At 46.2% G+C, this 20,866-nt stretch overlaps 1 protein-coding gene across 1 annotated transcript in view; it reads left to right on the plus strand.

Annotated features, from left to right (window-relative positions):
- The window catches only part of LOC138566832 (HHIP-like protein 1), a 506,279-nt gene that overhangs the window by 463,499 nt on the left and 21,914 nt on the right, over positions 1 to 20,866 (plus strand). Inside the window, exon 7 of the mRNA XM_069644523.1 lies at positions 18,691 to 18,772. Coding sequence (XP_069500624.1) covers positions 18,691 to 18,772 — 82 coding nt within the window. The remainder of the gene's footprint in view (positions 1 to 18,690; positions 18,773 to 20,866) is intronic.

Consider the following 20,866-nt stretch of genomic DNA (forward strand, 5'->3'; position numbering starts at 1 on the left):
TTCGCAATCAGAGCAAGTTTCTGCATCTTTTATTCATAACTGTGACTGTCTGTATGGATTTCCAATTGCTCGGTCTAAATTCCAACATGCATTCTGATGCCACTAATTGTTATTAAAACACTGTAATGTAATTGTTAGACGTACAAAAACTGATGCACAAATGAAAATGCAAATCTGAAGTTCAGGATGTGAGAAATGATGAACAATTGAAACACTGATGAACTTTGTAGCCATGAGATAGCTCAGCGAGTTAGTTTCCTCGCTTTGCTCAGGCCTATAACTATGGGCACCGGGGCATTACCTGACTCGGTAATGCTCCTGCGCTCGGGGCATATTGCTTAATTAGTATGCCGGGCCAAGACTGAGGCGTTTCGGGACAGAAAAAAAAAATGACACTGAGAATGGCTGGCGGGAAGGCCATTGGGAGCAGACACGATGGGAACAGCGCATTCGCTCCCGAAAGATGACAAAAAAGAAGGTAAGTGGGGTTGGGGGCAGGAAGTGTGGGAAAAGAAATTTAAAAAGAATGTACCTGAATCCCCAGTGGGGGACGATGGCAGCCTCCAGTCGTGTGGAAGCTCACAGCGGGGATGTCTCGAGGGATTCTCGGCCGGGTAACGACCTGGCGATAACCAATCAGAATGTGTGTTACATTCTGCTTGACTCTCGCCGGGTACAAATGTAACTTAATTTTACTGATTGTTGAAACTGGTGAATATGTTTGCGGTTATAAAAGTATTTTGTTTTTGCAAATAAAAATGGCTTTCTGATGCACTGGGATTGCAAGACAGTAGGGGGCAGACTTATGTTAAGAGGTGGTGTGGTAGCCCTTATTGTAAGCAGGAAGCTGCAACAATGGGCCTGGGCAAGTTAATATGCTATTTTGAGTTGTAAAACATTGCCATGCCAACATTGCCAAGCCTCAATAATACACCAAGATAAATCTCGGGGGAAGCCAGAAATTCAAATCACACTTTCTGGCCACCCCCACCACCTTTCACAATGGCCTTGGCCCTCTCCCTTCTATCCTTCACAGCCCAGCTGGTGTGTTCCTCTGCCTGCACATTCTCCCACTGTGGCTTTTATGGAGCTTGGCTTTTAGCAGGGTGTGGCGACTTCAACACCAACCTCCAACTCCTTCTATGTGTGCGAGTCATTGCTGTTGGAGGCATATTGCTCTACTGTGTGCTGCTGAGCTGTTTTGGCTCTGGGGACACTGCGCTCTGCAGCCACTGCATGTAGAATGTGCCCTGTAGGGCAAGGCGCACCACAAGTCCCCACCAGCCCCACAGACTACTGTAAGGAAGGCATGGTATCAAACAGTAAGATAGACACAACTGATCACAGTTCAAGGGCGTTTACTGAACTTCAATGCATTGATAGAATGCATGTCTAATCTTAAATCTAAAGATGGAAGCAAGCTATGACCATCAAATAATAATAATGCAGTCCTTGTCAAGTCTGTCGAAATAAAAGGGCCTATACTAATAAACCTATTGCCAATCCTTACTTCTAAATACAAATAGCTTGGGAAACAATGTTATGCAAAAGAAAAATGTTCAAGAAAAGATATGTCAAGATATTCAAGCTATTGGCTTCCCTTCCCCATGTTTTCAGCATGGGACAAGGAAGAACACTCGAGCTTAGCACACTCTCTGGCTTCTCTAGTAAGAGGATGCAGTTTGAAACCTCAACATCAGGGCCTTCTGTGCCAAAGTTTCTTTTGCCATTCAACGTCTCTTATTTCAGACGGCCTGATGCAACTCAACAAACATTAAAGGTCCCTTCTTCTTAGGAGTTCATATATACAACTACTTGGGTGATTTACTTTTCACCCTGGGTCCCCCTTTCGCCGGGCTCAGGCCCACTTTAACACAAAACCTTCCCAGGTGATTTATTGTTCACCCCGGGTCCCGCTCTGCCAGGTTCAGACCCATTTTAACACACATTTTCAATTGGCCTTCCTGGCTCGGACCAAATGTCTCTACTTTTCCAAACTGTCCGTATTCATCAAAATTGAAGACTTTCGATTGTGATCTTGATTTTGCTCGACCCGTCGCAGGACCACTTTGATTCACAATTACTTGTTCTCTTCTTGATATAACCTTTTTCTCACTTTCACTTTTGCCACTTCTCAGCTAGATACCTTGCAGAGACCTTCGATTGAACACCCACACAGTGCCGGACCACTCTGTCAAAGGTAGTGAATCTTGCTTTGAAAGTTCAATCACGCATCAGCAGTTCAACTTTACTTCCGTCTCTTATCACACGCGCTTTAGCAATGTTCATTCCAGCACTCGCCATACAATGTTGCTGTTTGCAACCTTGGCTTCAACACAGACCGATCTTACCTGTGTTGATTTCACTGATGCTGCTTAGTTCTTGGAGCCAAGGAGAGTACCACTACAAATGCTGCTTCTCCCCACCTTGATTATTGACACTGGAGGGCCCCGGGTATTTCTGACACACAATGCAGGATTCGCCAGCCTGGTTGCCTGGTCATACGCTTTCTGTTCTTGCGGTTTCAGGAAAGTAAGGGTTCCTTGTCGAAAAGGTCAAGGGAACTTCCCTTCTTTCCATCCCCTTCTGTTTTGCCGGCTTTCTTCTATCGTTAAACTGCCTTCTTGAAACTGCTGTTTCCTTTTGTGCTTTGCTTCGCTAAGAATGTGCTCTCATGCTCTGCCTTTTATCCATGTGAGGAAGCTTAATGGAAGTCAGGTGTGTGTGATGGTCAGTAATTGCCTGACCATTGTATTGGGACACATCAGGTATACTGCTCAGGTGTTAGTCTGTTTGCTCTCATAGCGGGCTGTCCGTGTGAAAGTGTTCATGTTGTAAAAGGTGGGGGGGGCAGAGTTCCTAAATATCCTACAGGGTAGGCTGGGGTAAAGGTATTATCGGGAAGGAGATACTGTGTCTAACCATTCACCGTCTTACTCCCCAAAGACCCCTCACCCAGGTGATCCTGCCGCACTGATCCACCCACAGGAACTGAATCCAAAAGCGATGGCCATGTCCTGGCCACCTGGATGACAGATACCCGGGGACTAGTGGGTGAAACACCTTCTGGTTTCTCACACTACTCAGGACAAGCTGTAGTCTGTCCGAGCTCTGCGAGTGCTCTGTCGCATCGTGGTAACGCCCCGTTATTCGCACGTGATGGAGTTACACCACTCCATCACTTGTGTATCCTAAAGCAACACACCACAATCCTCCTTTTTCATACCAACAAAAACAGTGAAGAAAACCTGCCACCACATAACATTGGCAATTAATAACAGCAGAATAAAAGAGTCACTACGAGCAATGTCCAGGGCCTACTTCTTGTGTCCAGCACATAGTCATTGTGGTGGGCAGGTCGCCCCCTCACAGCACATTGTGGATACCACCGGCCCTCTTCCCAGCTCGGCCTCTCCTTACCTCCTTCCCCCTGGTCCAGGGAGATATGAGAATGGTCAGTCTCTCCACCTTTGTCAGACTCTTCAGCACACCCTCCTCTGGGGAACATACCTGGCTGCTGGGTCTCCCCGATCTTCTTGAAGAAGCTCTCATTTCTCATGACTGTGGCACTTCTGTCAGATGCGGTTAACATTAATCCCTTTACTGCCACCATGTCCATGGGGAAGGGTTCATATGGAAGCAACAGCTTCTTCTGTGGATCCCTGTTTCTCACAATCACCTTGCCTCCCGGCACCAGCTCATGTGGCCTGAGTCCTCTTCGGATGTTCTCCTCTTCACTCCTGGCTCTTCTTTCCTCAGCCACACTGTCATCCTCAATCTCTGCCGGCTCCCATTCCCCGGTTTCTGGTAGAAGACCTCTCTGGCATCTCTTGAACATCACCTCTGCCAGCCCAACCCCAGATGAACAGTTGGGGGTCGGCCGATACACCCTCAGAAACTGATAGAGAGCCCTTTTGAGACACTGTCCTTGTCTTTGTTCACTGATGACTGATCCGATGACCACCAGCCTGCTAGAGCAGAGACTTCTCGGATTGCACATTGCAAGCTTACTGTATTACAGCTTGTTTCAATCTTACCGATCTCCAGATTCGTTTTTAGACTCTGCAGTCTTCCCGGGGATCGATGCCCAAGAACTGTGTGAGTGCCAACCAAAAGCGCGAGGAGAATTGAGAACCCCGATCAGCGAGGATAATTGTAGGTAAACCAAAGAACCGGTTGATGTTATCAAAGAACAAGGAGGCTAGAGTCATTGCAGTAGGCACCCCACGGCATGGTATGAATCGTGTCATCCTATTGAAGTTGTCAACTACCATGCATAGCGTGGTCAACACTTGTATGGGTGGCATTTCCACCACGAAATCCATTGTAATAATGGTCCACGGCTTTTGTGGTATGGGCATTTTCTGCAATAGCCCCAACGGTTTACCAGTCGGATGTTTAGACTGGGCACACAAAGCACACCGCATGATATAATCGGTGACATCCTTCCTCATATATGGCCACCAGCACCATCTTTTTAATAGGTCAAAAGTCTTGCGCTGACCCGTGTGACTGGCCAGCCGGGCTTTGAGGGTCCATTCCAGTGCAAGTATTCGAGATCTGGTGTCTGGTATGTACAAACAATCGTTCACATAGGGCAGACCCAGAACTGTATGCGCCTCCATCTGTTGAACTTCCAACGGATGGTCCGTCACCCAACATCGGATTCCATCCACCAGAGGGGATGAGATTGCACAAACATAAAGAACCAAACCTTTCTGTAGTAGAGGAAGCACAGGGGGGTCGGGACCAGCTTCACCACCCAACCTTGATAAGGTATCCGCTTTCCCATGCAAAGGCCTAGGACGATAGGTCACTATGAAGCAGAACATAGCAAAGAACAAATGCCACCAATCCTGCCTAGCATTAATACACTGGGCACGTGTTAATGCTTGCAAGTTGTGATGGTCAGTAAAGACTGTGACTGAGTGTTCTGGCCCGAGAAGATGATGGCACCATTCTTTGAAAGCGCCCTTGATTGCCAATAGTTCCTGTTCAGTGATGGTATAATTCCTCTCTGCTGATGTCAACGTCCTAGAGAAATAGGCCACAGGGTGTAAGTGTTGCGTTGTGGGGCATCTCTGTGACAAAATAGCACTTCCACTATATACGGCTGAGAGGAGTTTGGATGTTGCAACACAGGTGCCAATGTAAAGGTACTTTTGAGCGGTTGGAACGCTGTCTGACCATCCATTCCCCATACAAAGGGAACCGAGGGACTAATGAGCCGGGTAAGAGGCTTAACAATATCTGAGAAGGAGGCTATAAAACGCCGGTAAAAGTTTGCAAAGCCAAGAAATGACTGCAAAGTCTTCACCGATGTAGGCACCAGCCAATCCAATATGGCTTCAATCTTGGCATTGCTCATGTGAATCACCTGAGCACACAAAACAAAACCAAGAAACTCCACTGTGGAAGCGTGGAAAGTACATTTCTCCAGTTTGGCGTAAAGGGCGGGCTCCCGGAGTCTACTCAACACAGTACGGACGTGTTGTACATGTTCTTCCATGCTATCGGAGTAGATGAGAATATCATCTAAACAGACGACCACAAAACAATCCAGCAGATCTCGAAGCACGTCGTAGATAAAGTGTTGAAAGGTTGCCGGGGCATTGCAAAGCCCGAATGGCATCACCAAATATTCATAGAGACCTTATCTGGATTTCAATGCGGTCTTCCATTCAGCCCCCTTCCTGATGCGTTACAGGTTGTACGCACCCCGGAGATCTAATTTGGTGAAAACAGATGAGGAAGACAGCCGGTCGAGCAGTTCCGAGATTAAGGGCAGCAGGTACTGATTCTTTATCTTGATCTCGTTTGGAGCCGTATAGTCCACACAAGGGCGCAACTCCCCACCCTTCTTGGGCACAAAAAAGATAGGGGAAGCCGCTGGGGAACGAGAAGGACGTATGTAACCCAACCGGAGTGACTTCTCAATGTAGTCCTTTAAGACCGCCCCCTCTTGGCGGGACAAAGAATGAAGACGGCCATGAGGAACCGTAGCACCAGGAACAAGCTCTATGGGGCAATCGTACTCCCTAGGCAGAGGCAATTGTTCCGAAAGGGTCAGGTCAAACACATCGGCCAAATCACAATAATCATCAGGCAGGACCGAGACAGACCCCTGTTGCGTGGCACTTATCGAAGGAACCCCGGACAAAAGAGCCACACAACCGGTCAAGTGGCACAGCGAGTAGAGCGCTCGCTTTGACATCCGTGCAGAGCTTGCTAACGCAGGTTTGAATCCCGGCAGGGTCAAACTCAGCCTTTCATCCTTCCGAGGTTGATAAATGAGCACTACACACCGTGGGTAATAATAAGCAGCGCTCAGATACCTGAGGGTTCGTAGCGCTATATAAATGCGAAATTATTATTATTATTAACGAGCGGACGTTGCCCCATTTTTGATTATTCCACAGGTATTCTGACAATACGGAGATAAGAAGGTCACTGATTGATTCACCCAGTTGATCGACGGATTGTGGAGTTGAAGCCAGGGTAGTCCCAAAATAACCCCAAATTCGGGTGCCATGATGAGGTCAAAAACGAGTTCCTTGGTGTGTCCTTCATGTGTTTTAACCGAATTAGGTCCGTTTGTTCTGTGACCTGACCAGACACCAAACAGGTGCCATCTGCGGCTTGTACAACATCAGGACGTGCTTTTGTATGTATCGGCACCCCTAGTTTCTTAGCCAGAGTAACATCAATATAATTCCCTGTGGCCCCGGAATCGATCATAACCGGGATAACCACCGGATCAGATCCAGAATACTCAAAAGTCATAGGGAGAAAGATATGAGAGGCGACGGGGGAATTACCAAGGTCCTTCTCAAATTCACCCGTCCCAGAGGCCTTATTTAGGGACGGGCTTTGGAGTTCCCCGAATGCTTTACGGGACGTTTTGGGCAAACCCGTATGAAATGCCTCGTCTGACCACAATAGAAATGCATTTGTCTCTCTCTCTCTCCTCCTTTGATAAGGGACCACGTATGGCTCTGATCTGCATCGGTTCTGGTTCCCCAGAAGCAATATTGGAGGATGCTTCAGGTCTGCCTGTGCGCATATCGGGGAACCGACGCTCGCCCTTCCTTTGAGTAAGGCGTGTGTCCACCTGTAAAACCAACTCCAAAAAGGCCGAAAAACCAGAGGGCATGGAAGGGACGGTAGCCAAGGCGTCCTTTAAATCATCCAAAAGTCCCTTGTAGAAGACAGAAGCCTTCTTTTGTTCAGGCCAAGAAGTCTTTACTGCTAGCTGGTTGAAGCGGGCCAGATTCGCAAGCAATGATTGTTTCCCTTGGTTATAGCTAATAGCTCCAAATCGGAGGCCTATGCCTTGTACCTGGCATCGTAAAACCAGAGTCATAGCAGAAATAAGAGCATCAAAATCATACAGGGCCGGATCGTTGGACTCCAGAAGTGGATTAGCCCAAGCAGCCGCCGTACCCCCCAAGTGAGACAGCACGAAAGCTGCCTTGGAGGTGGCATTTGGAAAAGCTGCAGGACGACAAAGAAAGTGCAGCTTGCACTGGTTTACAAAGGTCCGGAAGGTTTTAGGGTCCCCTGTGAACTGTTCAGGAGGGGCCAAAGGGAAAGGACCAGGCAAGATAATTGGGGCCTGGGCAGGGTTCAGGGCAGGGGGTTGGACAGGTGGAGCTGTGGCTGCCCCATCCCCGAACTCCTCGTCTGTGGGGAGCGGGTGTACCAAGCTCTGCATCACGTCCATACGTTGATGGAGTGATGCATGTGCTGCGGCCATATCTGTATGCAGGATAGCAAAGGCCTGCATAACCGCAGCAATTGGATCAGCTGCAGGTTCCATCGTACCACGATGTGGTTAGGGTTTGGGCTCCTTCATCTGTCACGAACCGGATCCGACGATGCATCCCCTGACGTCCTAAAACGTCAGAGGGATCCTTCATGGAGAGATTTTCCCCCAGAGAGCGCGGTCTGCAGAATAGAATCAACCTGTCAGACCAGGGGCTCAGGTGAAAAGGCTGGGCAGCAACAGAGCTAAAGTGGGAGAAAACACATAGGTACACTGGTCATATTATGGAATAACAGAAAATAACAATCCTCCCACACACACTCCCCAACTCTTACTTGTAGTCCAGAATCATAGGCTAGAAACCTACGTAGGCTGCGCCTGACCTTGGGTGGCGTAAAGATACGCCTGGTGATGTTCAGGATCCCTCTTTGGATGGAGTTCTGATGGAGATAACCTGACCCGGGCGGAACGAGGGCGCAACTAAAGAAACCAGAGTAAATGTTGGTCCACAACCAATCTGAATGAAGTGAAGAAAGTTCCCAAGGAAATCCGTTTGCAAGATAGAAACAAAAAGTCACAAAATTCAGTCAATCCTCAGAAGAACCAGAGGGCAGTCCAAAACCTGCAGTGTCCATGCAGGTGGATCCAGTGGTGGATGATGAGAGCGTTGAGCCAGCAGCAGAGGTGAAATTAGCCAGGGGATTAGGGAGCAACAGAAAGTAAATTAGCGTGAATGTCAGCGGGCAATAGGGGAGAACAACGCTGGGAGAAGGCGTGAGAAGTAAAGGAACACCTAACGCCGTGAGAAGGGTCCAGCAGCTGTGGTCACAGTGTATCTGCAATGTAACTGTGATATGGAACACCAAAGCAGAGATACCACAAGTGCAGATAATTCAGTGTCATTCCAAGCGTTTGACATGTAACGTTAAACAAGTGGGTAATCCGAAAATGCTAGAAAAAGGTCAAAATATCCGGGACAGCAGCCAAGGGGGTGAAGGTACCCGGGCTTAGAAACGAGGGACTTGGAAACAACGAACCAATCCGGAAAACGAAACAGGCGTCCTGGAAACCGGTTATCAAAACAGAGAAATGCAAACAGCAGAAATCACAGCAGCCTTGCCGGGCGAACGCGACGGTTAAGGAGCGTCGCCCGGCAACAGCAAGGAAGCTTTAAGCTACTACTTCCGTATTGCACCTGAGGCGCGATGACATGATCGGACTGTAGTGCTGCCGGGATACGTAGTCCGTAATGGCGGATGTCTCTGGGAAAGACGCCAAGGCACACGCCAATGTCTCTGCGTTACTGGGAAGAGTATTCTTTTGAAGGCAGAACAGCGTTTCATGACACAAGTGGGGACAGCAGATAGCAGGGGAATTTGTGGATTACTACTGGGAGCTAAATGGGGAAAGGGAAGGACCAGCGGTAAACACGATTAGGGATTATCTCCGAGTAGTGTTCCTGCCCGTACTGGAAGCTGAGGAGAGAGAGGAGCTGGATAAGGAACCCACCATTGAGGAAGTACAGGAAGCAATTGGGCAGTTGCAACCCAGAAAGACTCCAGATCCAAACAGGCTCCCCCTATAGTGTTTTTAAAGGCTGAGCGAGCTTGTCGCCAAACCGATGCTGGAGATGTTCAAGGAAAGTAGGGACGGAGTGAAGCTCCCTAGGACTTGTCAGGTCACATTGTGGTTATACACAAACATATCCTTGCATAGACCAATCTTCTTACTGAATGACGAAACGAACATTCTGGCCAAAACCCTAGCTAATTGACTCATACGAGTGATAGACAGAACCACCTGAATCAATGTGGCTTTGTCCGTGGATGGGCCACCAGAATGAACATCACAAGAGCCCAGTAAAGGAAGTGGAGGGTCGGCACGCCATTATGGCACTCGATTCGGAGAAGGCATTCAACTCGGTCAGGTGGGACTTCCTATGGGAAGGATGGGAAATATGGAATATATGCAATTGCTTTACGCAAACCCCAGAGCTAAAATCAGGGTGAACGGCTACACATCCAGAAGCTTTCACCTTCAAAGGGACACAATGCAGGAATGTCTGTTGTCTCCCCTTTTGTTTCTCATGGTGATAGAACGGCTCACGTAGAGGATCAGAACGGACCAATACCAGATGGGTTTGCTGTGGCCAGAGGGGTGGGAGGACCGCATTTTCTTGTATGTGGATGACATGTTCATATACCTCAGTGAACCAAAACAGATGGGCCCCAGAGCCATTGCCACAATTCAGGAATTTGGGAGTTACAGGGGCCTTAGGATAAATCGGAGCAAATCTGTTTACGTCCCTGTGAAAGGCGGGGATGAGGCAATCCCAGGGGGGTTCCCTCTTTAAATCACTTGGGGACCGTTCAATTACCTGGGGTTAAAAATACACATAGAGGAACAAACATTGTTGCAGAATAATCTGGAACCAATCCTGCAAAGGCTTCAAGAGGACGCCAAGCACCGGGTGACCCACCTCCTCACTCTAAAAGGGAGAGCCAACCTATTCAAAATGATCTTGCTCCAGAGACTGCTAGATGTATTACAGAACACCTGGGTAAAATTGCCAAAAGCCATATTTGCCAGGATCGATTCCATCTTGTGAGAGATCATGTTGGGACAGGGAACTCCTTGGAAAATTCAGTGTGGGAGGGAGGTCTGGGAGTACCAGACAAACGCAAGTACTATTGGCCTTCACAGATGGTGGTTACAAATGAATGTGTGTTCGGTGGCTCACACAGAGCTCACACAAGGCTGGAGGCCAACAGGATGACGGGCCAGTTCCCGATACAGGTACTGTATGGGAGCCCAGGAGGTAATAACCTCCCATCGGCAGGGAAAGGGATCATAGAGACAAAGAAGGAGGTTACACGGGCAATGGGTTGTGAAGGCTTGATTCCTAGGATGGCACCATTATGGGAAAATCTGAACATACCAGAAGTGCACAAGATGGGCAGACATAGTAGGTGGAGTGACAGGGGAAATACCAGGGCGGAAGATGTCCTGGAAGGCAACAATGTGATACATTTTTCCAAACTACAAGGGAAATATGGGCTGCAGGTAAGGAATCCCTTCTTGCACATAAGATTACAACACGCATTGCAAACCCAATTGCGCACAGAGATGGACATACCAGAGCACACACCACTAGAAGTGAATCTTTTCTTGGAAAAATAGGAAAGAAAGCCATTACGGTCTTGTACCAGTCGATCAATAACTTTACAGCACATTAACTAGACCCGGGGTGAGCAAAGTGGTAGTGGAACCTTGGAATATTGAAAGAGGAAGAATTGGTGGAAGCGCAGATGGCGATCAAAGAGGTCAACATTTCCACAAGGCTCTGGTTGGTGCAGCTTAAGATAATGCATTGAGTGTACTACTCAAGGTCTAGTCTACATAGATTGGGAAGGGCAGCAAATGAGCTATGCTTGAAGTGCAAATGTGAGGTGGGATCCTTCTTCCATCTGATATGGGAATGCCCAAAAAGTCAATGCTTAGTGGGAGAATATCCTGCAGGCCCTATCACGGTAGGAGTGGAGTGAGAAACCGCGGTGCCCCAGGGTAGCCCTACTACACATTTTGTAATGAGCACCAGGGGTGGTAGACAGCTAATCAATAGAGGGTTAGTTACGGGAAAAGGGGACTTGGCTACGAAATGGGGCACAGAGGAGATGCCGGCGATGGCCAAATGGAGGAAGTGGATGGACCACTGCAAACCCCTGAAGGAGATGGTCTCCCAGGGATGCTACCCAAGGAACTTTCAGAGGATATGAGGGATTCGGTGGAATGAAGCATGAGGAGGATTGTCAATCAAGGAGTAGATCAAGAAATATGGAAAGGGAAGTCAGGCGGTATAAATATAGCATGGTTTCGGTAGGACGAAGGGAGGGAAATGATGGGCGGCTGTACAGGAGAAGACCAATGTTTTATCTTCGATTATGAGGGGAAATATGTTCTGTCATGTTGATTATGAAAATAACAAAATAAAAAAAAATTATTAAAAAAAAGGTTTGGCGTTGCATCTCTTACCATCGTCGTTCCTTTTCTCATCCCAACTAGGCCCTATTAAGCAAAGTGTTTCTCCATTTTCAACAGGTATTTTCGTGTTAATAAATTGTTTTTTACTTTCGACGCTGGTGTCTGGGCATTTAATGTTTCTTCTTTATTGTATTTAAATGGTATCTCCTAATTCAAATGATTCAATAGCTCAAAACCCATGGGTTTGGTGCGCTTTATAAATCAATAAACAAACAAACAAACAATGCCATCATTATATTTACAATCTTCAATTTACAAGCCCTCCCTTTTGAGGTTCTGCTACACCTGCTACAAAGTTACTCAAATATAGAACCTGGTTTTCTACATACTTTACATGTATAGAATGTAAAGAAAACTACAATTGTATTTTGTATTCATTGCACCTTTGTTCGGTGTGTGCTGTTTTAGACCTATCATACGATTTCTACTTGTATCTGTTTTTTAAATGGTTACATGTTCTTTCTCCACATAATTGAAAGGCAACACACTCTTGTAGTAACCTAACCTCATTCTAAGCGATGGGGTCGAATATATTGTCTTCCTACATGCAAGAATATCCCACGATAGAGCGGGCTGCAGTTGGTAAACTTTGTACAGCCGCATCTTACTGCTCTCTTGGCACTTTCAGCCAAGCTCTTCCGCAGGGCCAGTGATACAATAAGGCAATCCTAGGCAGCTGCCTAGGGCACTACCAGCAGAGGGTCACTGCCAGGGCCATTCTAGCCCTACATAGATCAAAACTGCTCCAAACTAAGGGAGCAGGAGGTGCCAAAAGTACAATTTGACTGGGGTGACAAAGACCATTGCACTAAAAGTGCTTATCTGATCCTCTTCAAGGAAAGTTGGTCCTTTCATGGTGTGAAGAACGAGACCTCTTCATCTCCCTTCTCAGTTCCTTCCATTATCTCCTCATCCTTCTTGTGCTCAATTGCATTGGTTCTTTCTCCATGCTAACGCCCTACTTTGGGACTCTCTCCCTGTTTTTGTTGGGTTTGAGTGCACATTTCATATTTTCAGATCTTCACTTTAACCCTTCCTACTCTTATTATAAGTGATTGTTGTCATTGTTATTCTTATTTAACTTCCATGCAGTTGTTTTATAATTATGTACAGATCTTTGACAAAAGTACTTTATACATTTCAACAAAGAAAATAAATAAGCCAGTCTCTCCTCTTTTTCGACTTTTGCATACAAATAGGGTTCAAAATATGCATATTTGGATCGTTTTTAGCTGTAACTATCGCCCCATCCTCCAGCTTAAGTTCATTCCAGCATTGACTTCTCCAAATAGTAATTGCATATCATTTTCTATCATGAAGATTTTGTCGTATGTGATTATTTCAGGTGTAAACACACCTGTCACACCTTTTTAGGAGATGTCATGCTTTCACCAGTATTAGCTTACTGGAGCGATTAGGGGGTCAAGATACTTCAGAGAGTTTAAGAACTGGTTTTGTATAGGTGAATCAAGCTGGGTCTGGAGGGAAGACCTGAATTGAATGTTAAGGTCCAGGATATGTCTGTCTGCTCAAGTGAAGGACCGGAGGTTGGATACACTCCGGCGATACTGTGAGAGATGCTCATGGCACAAGCTGGAAGCTAATGTGGCAAAGTGGAAACCTGAAGAGAGGTCTAAGAAACCAGGGCCTAGGATAGGTCTGGAGTAGCAACTTGAAAGCATGAAGACCAACTTTGGGTGCAGACAGAGTCTAAACATGGAAGAAACTTTGCCAGAGAAACATTTTTAATTTCTGTTTAAGACGTGTGAACTCTTTTGTTGGTGAAGTTTTGGAACATTTGTGTTTAGCCTAGGGATTAGCCTGGATGTTAAGGACTTCTTAAGCAATGGTTTAGATCTTTATGTTGGCCACCATTTTTGGATATTGTGTTGTAGATTAGGTAGTACCTGGAAGGACAAGGGCGTTCAATGATTTAGAATTGCCCCATTAGGAGCGGTTGGACTTTTGAATTCCCCTTTTTACGCGGTTCCATACCCGACACAATTTGCATTAGGAACTTCTGTATCATTTCTAAAGTGATCCATTGAACCAGCAGATGTTTGATCCAATACTTTCTCTGACACCTACTTTTTTTCAACCTCTGTTTATTGTAATTTTAATCTTAACAGTACATTGGCAGGAATGGTCCCATGCCATTTCACAGACAGCAATTACTTTGTGGTATTTTACAAAAAGTAATTAATTTGAAATTTGTCTTCAAATGTTTTTATTTTTATTTGCGGGGTTCCTCATCCCACATGGCCCCCCTTCATTATTGCCCCTTCCCGAAACCTTTCCCCTGCCCACCCCCGTTTTATCCCTTACCCAAATATACCTATATTGTTCGAAGACATTTCGAAGTAATTACTTTCGGTGAAAGAACCTAATACCACAGGAATTACATTAATTCCACCTACAGTTCAACAGAAGTAGATTAAAATGAGACACACAACTCAACAGTTCGTTACCTCAAGATAACCCCATCTTCAACAATTCTAGATCATCAAGTACAGTCAATCCAACATAATATAATTTAAAAACTCGGCATGAGTAACTTATATTCAGTATAAATATTCCAGAAAGAAGCCCCACCATAGACCATCTTTTCATATCTTCCCACCATAACTTCCCCCCACCAACTGCGGGCCTGCAGCCTTCTTACATGCCATAGCTATCCTATGTTTTGCAAAAATAAAGGATAAGTCAAGCAACTTAGTCACATATTTTGTAGTCTTTGGGCGAGAATTGAGACCCAATAACCATGTCTGAGGTACCCATTCCAAACTTGTAACCCCATTCAGCCCCTATTTTCTGTCGGATAGCCCCCCAGAACCTTTGTACCAATGGGCATGACCAAAACATGTGTATCAAACCAGCCTTATCGCCAAGATACCACGGGCAACAGGAAGATGCTGATCTCCGACACACCACTTGCTTGAACCACATTTTTCCTGTGTCACGTGTCTCATTGCTTGACCTTCCTTACACATCACAGTTGTTTGAGAAAATCCCTGCCCATGCTTTGTACTACAGTGGGTTGACTGTGATGGAGCAATTTGTAGGAGTAAGTGGGATCCTCAAAATTATCCCATGACATTTTTTGGGTCACTGATACAAAGCTTTGGTGATACCCCCCTGCCCCCTTTACCTCACACTGCTCCCAATACCCAATGACGTCTAAAGGCATAGACCCACGGGGCCTAGGCCTAGGGCCTCATCTTTTGGATCGGGGAGAACAGGACTCCATGACTGTCTGGATACAGCCTGTTGCTGCTTTGCTTTATTATTAAGCGAAGCAGATCAGGCAGGCTTTAAGAGTTGATACTGGGGAGCATTGTGTGTTCTTTCTAACTTCCCTCTTTCTTTTTCCTCTCTCCCCCACTCCCACTGCCAGTGTGAACGTTCAACTTTTCACCCTGACACGTGGCAGAGGCACCTGCTGGTTCCGGCCTAGCAAGAGTCATAATCAGGGAATTACACAAACCAGGCAGCCCAGCCTCAGAATAACTGGCACCACAGGCTCAGAGTACAGGAAGGCACAGGTGGAAACGGCCCCTTTTATTCTCCAGCAACAGGAACCACACTTTTACCCTTAGAGATGTTTTCACTTTTCAGCTGCCAATTGTACTTCCCAAATGAGACTGCACACAGTGTCACTGCTGCAAGAGATACAACACGATTGGCTTTAAGCCATGTACATGAACTGCTCTATTGCCAATGCAGTGACTTGGCACAGTATCAGGAATACACCTGCAATGTTGCATTCTTTAAAGTTGAGTGACAATCCCAAAATCAGAAATCTGTAAGGTAGCACAGCAGGTTAGGTGACTGTTATGGAGATATCATATGTTGAGATGACCGTATAGATCCTTTAGGTTTTTTCGAATTCCTTCTGCAAAAAGTGCTCTAAAACACGTCTTCCAGGTGGAGGACAGGGGGAATGTTGCTTCCATCTTGAAAATCAAAGTGGGCACTCATGACTGGGGCACAGTATAGTACAGGTCCCCGAGGCCCATCTGCTGAGGAAGTTTTTGAGTTTGACAACACTCCTTTACAGTGCTTCCCAAGCCAACATGGCCTTTCGATCATATTCTGGCAAGGCTCAAGGCCTAAATAAAAAAGTGGGGTGACTGTGACACACGCATTCGGCCGTGACGTCACAAGAAGTGAACAATGGAGACATTTTACAGCGTCCATAAAGATTTCTTCTAGTCTTGCCTCTATGTGTGCCTGCTTTCAACTGCCCGACCTGGGTTTGAGGCCCGGCTGCGGAGCTCCACACTTCAAGTGTGTGAAGAAGTGTATATATTTGTTTGTTCCTTAAATCCAAAGGGTGGACGGTGTACGCCTTCTCAAAAAAGTGGGCGGGTGCGGTCCACCCGCGTGGTCCCTTGACTTGTGTGCTGGACCCCAGAGTTCTCTGAACATCGCTGATCATGTCTCATCAAGCAATGATGTTGTTTTCCAAAGTTTCACTGGCTACAGTGCATCTGTGCCTTAAATTGGCCGCTGTGTGACCAAAGATTAAAAGTGCATTGATATGTTTTTGTGCCATGATAGCTCAGAAAAATAGGTATGTGTGTTAACCGTTTGTTGCAGAGCTCTGCATTCTTGTGCCAGTTTATAGATCATTCAGGGCAGGTCTACAGAACAGGGAATTATTTTAGTTCATGAAAGTAAAACATTCACAAATAATTGCACCTTGCTGTAAATACGCTAGCAATCAATTTGGTGAAGTGCAGAAATGGCAGAGTGTGATTAAATCCCAGCTTTGTCTTTTAACCAAAGTTTGTGATCCTGGGCAACTCATGTAATAAGATAATGCCTAACCTGTAGAGAGTGATTGTTGATATATTGCATAGCACAAAGCACGTGTTACTTAGCTCACGAATGCCAACACTACCTGAAAAATAAAGCCCTCTTCTAATGTCGCTCTATGCCTGCATATGTGAACCCTTGAGCTAGATTTTAATCAGTATCCACTGTCTATGCTGTGGTATTTGTACCTTCCGCATTTTTTCCAATCTGTCTTCCAAGACAGAACGCTTTTGCATGCTATAAGACTATGTATTTTGTGTCTATGCTGGGGTATGTGTGCCTTTTATATTATGTGGCCTGCCCCTATACTGCAGCAAAGGTATCTTCCTCGTGGTTGCTGTTGTTAAGTCTAGGGAGGATAGCTCAGGGGCAACGCGCTCGCCTTGGAAACAAGACGGTACAAAGCAACACAGGCTCGATCCCCGGATCCGTGCTTAGGAACCTCTGGGTACCAAGCGCATTATAAATAACCAATGACAATAAGAAGTGTCTTGTACCTATTCCAGAACACAAGAATCCTAACATTAGAGAGCTGTTTATTGTTCTGATTCCAGAAAAGATGGGGGTGTAAGGGGACTTGAAAGGGATACCCATGCTTAATTTGATGGTGATGGGGGCAGCATAAAAAGTTATGGGTTGTGATAGCTAAGAATTAATCAACCAGAGATTCTGTGTCCTTTCCTTTTTTCTTTTGGGTTTGGTGGGTTCAAATGTATTTGTGCCGCAGACCCCGAAAGCTCTTAAGATTACCCACTCTACCCCGCCCTACAGAACCCCAAGAACAATGCACAGCTTCTCTCTACGGAACACACGCGCTGGCAATGATATGCCTCAGTGCCAAGAGGGAGCCTGCCAGGCCCCAGTAGGGCACAGAGGCATGTGACAGGGCCCTAAGAGGGATGCAGTAACCTGCCCTCCCTCGCAGAACCCTCAGTTATTGCCCCTGGGAGGCAAATCGCCAGGAGCGTTTGAACAGTTTGTGCTATTCGAGCCACACAAAATTCAGGTGTTCCAGTTTTGGTTGGGCAAGGTCGCCCAGAAAGCTCAGATTGAGTAATTGTTCAGTACAGCAGCCAGGCTCTTACAAACAGAACACTATGTATGAAATGGCTGGAGGACAGAAGTGAGAAAAAACAATAAGGCGTTAATAGTGAAAGAGGAAGTCGATGGTTTAAAGCCCTGGTGATTATAGAAGGAAAGGCTTCATTGTATTAAAGCATTGCATCACCACAAGATCATTGCGAAAAGCACATTCCAAAAACCATGTAGATTAAAATGGATCTGTGAACATAAAATGTCACTGTTTCAACATCACAAAAAATCATGAATGCTATGATTCCTTAATAGAAATGTAGGAGTGACATTTAATGGCACTGGCTTTGTGATTCATATCCAGGAAACTATCCAAATCTATAGGAAATGTTACTTTTATTGAATACAAATTCAGAGGCGAGTCACGGCTATCATAGGATACAGCTGTGAAGGAGCCCCTGATGGGTGAAAGGATTGCTCTGAAGAAAGGAGCGTCCCATTGGAAATCCAGCCTCAGCCCATGGTGTAGCCAGAGGAACGGCAGCGAGTGGGCACCCACCACAGCTTTATAGGCTCAATCCTGACCTTTACCCCACTATATACTTCATAGTAAGGTGATGGTGGGTGGGCCTGTCTTTGTTCAATGATTGTAGCTTTACGGTGGATGCTTCATGCTTGATTCAAGTACTTGGCTACTGCATAATCTACACAGAAGGGACTACTCGCAGAAATAGGATGCAACCAAAATTACCTGAATGCTACCTTTGACAACAGATCCCAACTATTGTGTTCCAGCAATCCGACCTAAAAGGAGTACATCAGTAGGCTCATGTCTATAAGGGCTACTGGAAATCTGCCTATAGCCACTGTGTCGTTGCATTGCATAGCATCCCTCCTATGTCATCAGGATATTCTCATGCTGATTGTGGGGCTGAGGGTTCGCCGCTTGAGGTTGCAGCATGAACAGAACTGAACATGTGTTCCCAGCCCAAACCTAAAGTAATTCTACTTTTCTGTCTTTTCTCCACTCTTAGGTGAACTGTATTTCTTGTCGACGGGGACGCCGAGTGCTGCGGTTGCTGCAGGAGCGATGTACAAGATAGTGGATCCGTCCAAGTAATGCATACTTTCTCTTCCTTCAATGCATGCTGGGCTCCTTTGACCATCTCGCTGAGCAATTCTGAAAGCTAGTCAAAGAGCATTCAGCTGTGGTTCAGTATCCCAATAACGTAAATCAGTTAGCTTTGCAGTACCCTGGATAGAAGACACTTCCAGGCACAGCGTCCTGTGGTGTGGTGGACGATATGTGCTTTGCATACAAGTGCAGAGAGATAGCAGATACATTATGGAAGTTATGGCCTGGAATAGTGCAGAAAGAAGGCACATACATACATACTGTGCTGGTATGCCTTAGTGCAGAGGTCTGCAACCATTGGCCACTGACCATTGATCACCCACCATTGACTAGGCTGGCCGTGGCTGATGGGAGTTGTAATCCAAAACATCTGGAGAGCCAAAGGTTGCAGACCTCAGACTTCTCAAAAGGAAACTAAGACAACTAAAAACGAGCCAATGGACACAAGCAGGGAAAGCAGTTCCCTCAACCAAAGCAGCGTTCCTGGATCTTTGTCCAGCTGACCCCCGCAACATGCCCGCGCTGTGAGCATCTACACAATGTAAGTAGAATTATGCGCTCTCGGGTACACATGCTTAATACACTCCGTGTTAGAATAGAGCTCTTATCCACCATATCTAAAGCCTGAAGCTCGAATCAGACAACTTGGTAATGACAGACCAACTTGACATCATACATTTCTAGAAATGTTATTAAAAAAAAGATTGTAAAACACTAAGTTAACATCAAGTGGAGAACTACAGAAGGTTACGAGCACTCTGGCTGCTCACCCCCCTGAATCCGAAGTCAAAGAGGGCATGAGAAAGGCGCTAGATGAGGGTGCAAGCAGAGACTCTGATGCTGCTTGATCTCTCCTTCACCTCTGATATTGACTAGTATTACTAGAAATCTCCATGCTTATGGGTTTGGAGGGTCTGGGCACTACATTCGTTTCAATATTTTCTTCATGTCACGTGAGAAAGTTGATTAACAGGGAATGGAATTATGGCCCTGTGACCTAAAGGTCTAAGGCTAAGCTGTAGCATTCCTGCAGTGCACAGACATGTTCTACCCTATATAAATGCCGTGTGAGTACCAACACTTCCCTTCATCTGCCACCAGAGCTGCTCATCTGCTTTACTGGGCCAGTCTGCAGTGTAGCCAGCCTTCCTGATTGGTCCTCTCTAGCTCCTCGCCCATGCTAACCCGAGGATGCCTCATCATCAGCAGCCAGAGAAACCTCGGGGAGCCGGCACACCAGGCTGTTGGAGCTGCCACTAGCCTGGGAGCCAAGCCTTTGCACGCGCTGTTAGAAGAAGCCGAAGATCCTCTCCCTTTCTGAAAGAGAGCCAGAGTCTGAAGACTTCATGCCAGCGAGTGCCATCTGTCTCATTACGTGCCACTTTTAACCAAAGCGTTGTCCAAATCTTGGCTTTGACCAGCTGATCCTCACAGAAGGACTGTAAGCAGTGTAACTGAGACCCTGTGCCTCCAAGAACAAGATGGTAAGGTGGCACCATCTCTGCATCATGGCCCACACCTGATCAGCCAATCAACCACTGCTCGTCTCCCAACCTAAAAATAAAAGGTAGTTCTGTCTGTAAGTGGGAAAAGAAAACAAAAAACAGGTTATCATGCTATGTTCTATCTAGACAGGGGCGCGTGCTACCTTTTCTTGTACATTGTACTGAGACTACTACGGCATCCCCCTGTGGCACCAATTAATCAAGAAAGAACAGCACTCAAGGACAGCGAATCATGTTACTGTGCACATACTCTGTGGTCGACCCTAACCTAAAAGGTTAAGAGGCAGTAAGTGGTTCCACCTTAAGACTCTGGACCTCCTTCCTTTAACAGGGTCCGTCATTGAACATATTTAATTCACCATTCTTAAAGAAATGTACGTTATTTGGGACAGTGTTTATTCAAAATGATATCTGTTTCCAAGTAGCTTATCCACCTTACTTCCTTTCCCCCTCCTGAGAGCTCAGCCTTGGTTGCTTGGCCAAAGCTACCTACCTACCCATCTAACCTATGCTGGTAACCAAATCCACACCCCAGCAAGATTCCTGGAGGAAACTCCTATCACCTCTATT

The sequence above is a fragment of the Ambystoma mexicanum genome, chromosome 2p (assembly GCF_040938575.1).
Source record: "Ambystoma mexicanum isolate Mex_15411 chromosome 2p, UKY_AmexF1_1, whole genome shotgun sequence".
In the NCBI taxonomy this organism is placed as follows: domain Eukaryota; kingdom Metazoa; phylum Chordata; class Amphibia; order Caudata; family Ambystomatidae; genus Ambystoma; species Ambystoma mexicanum.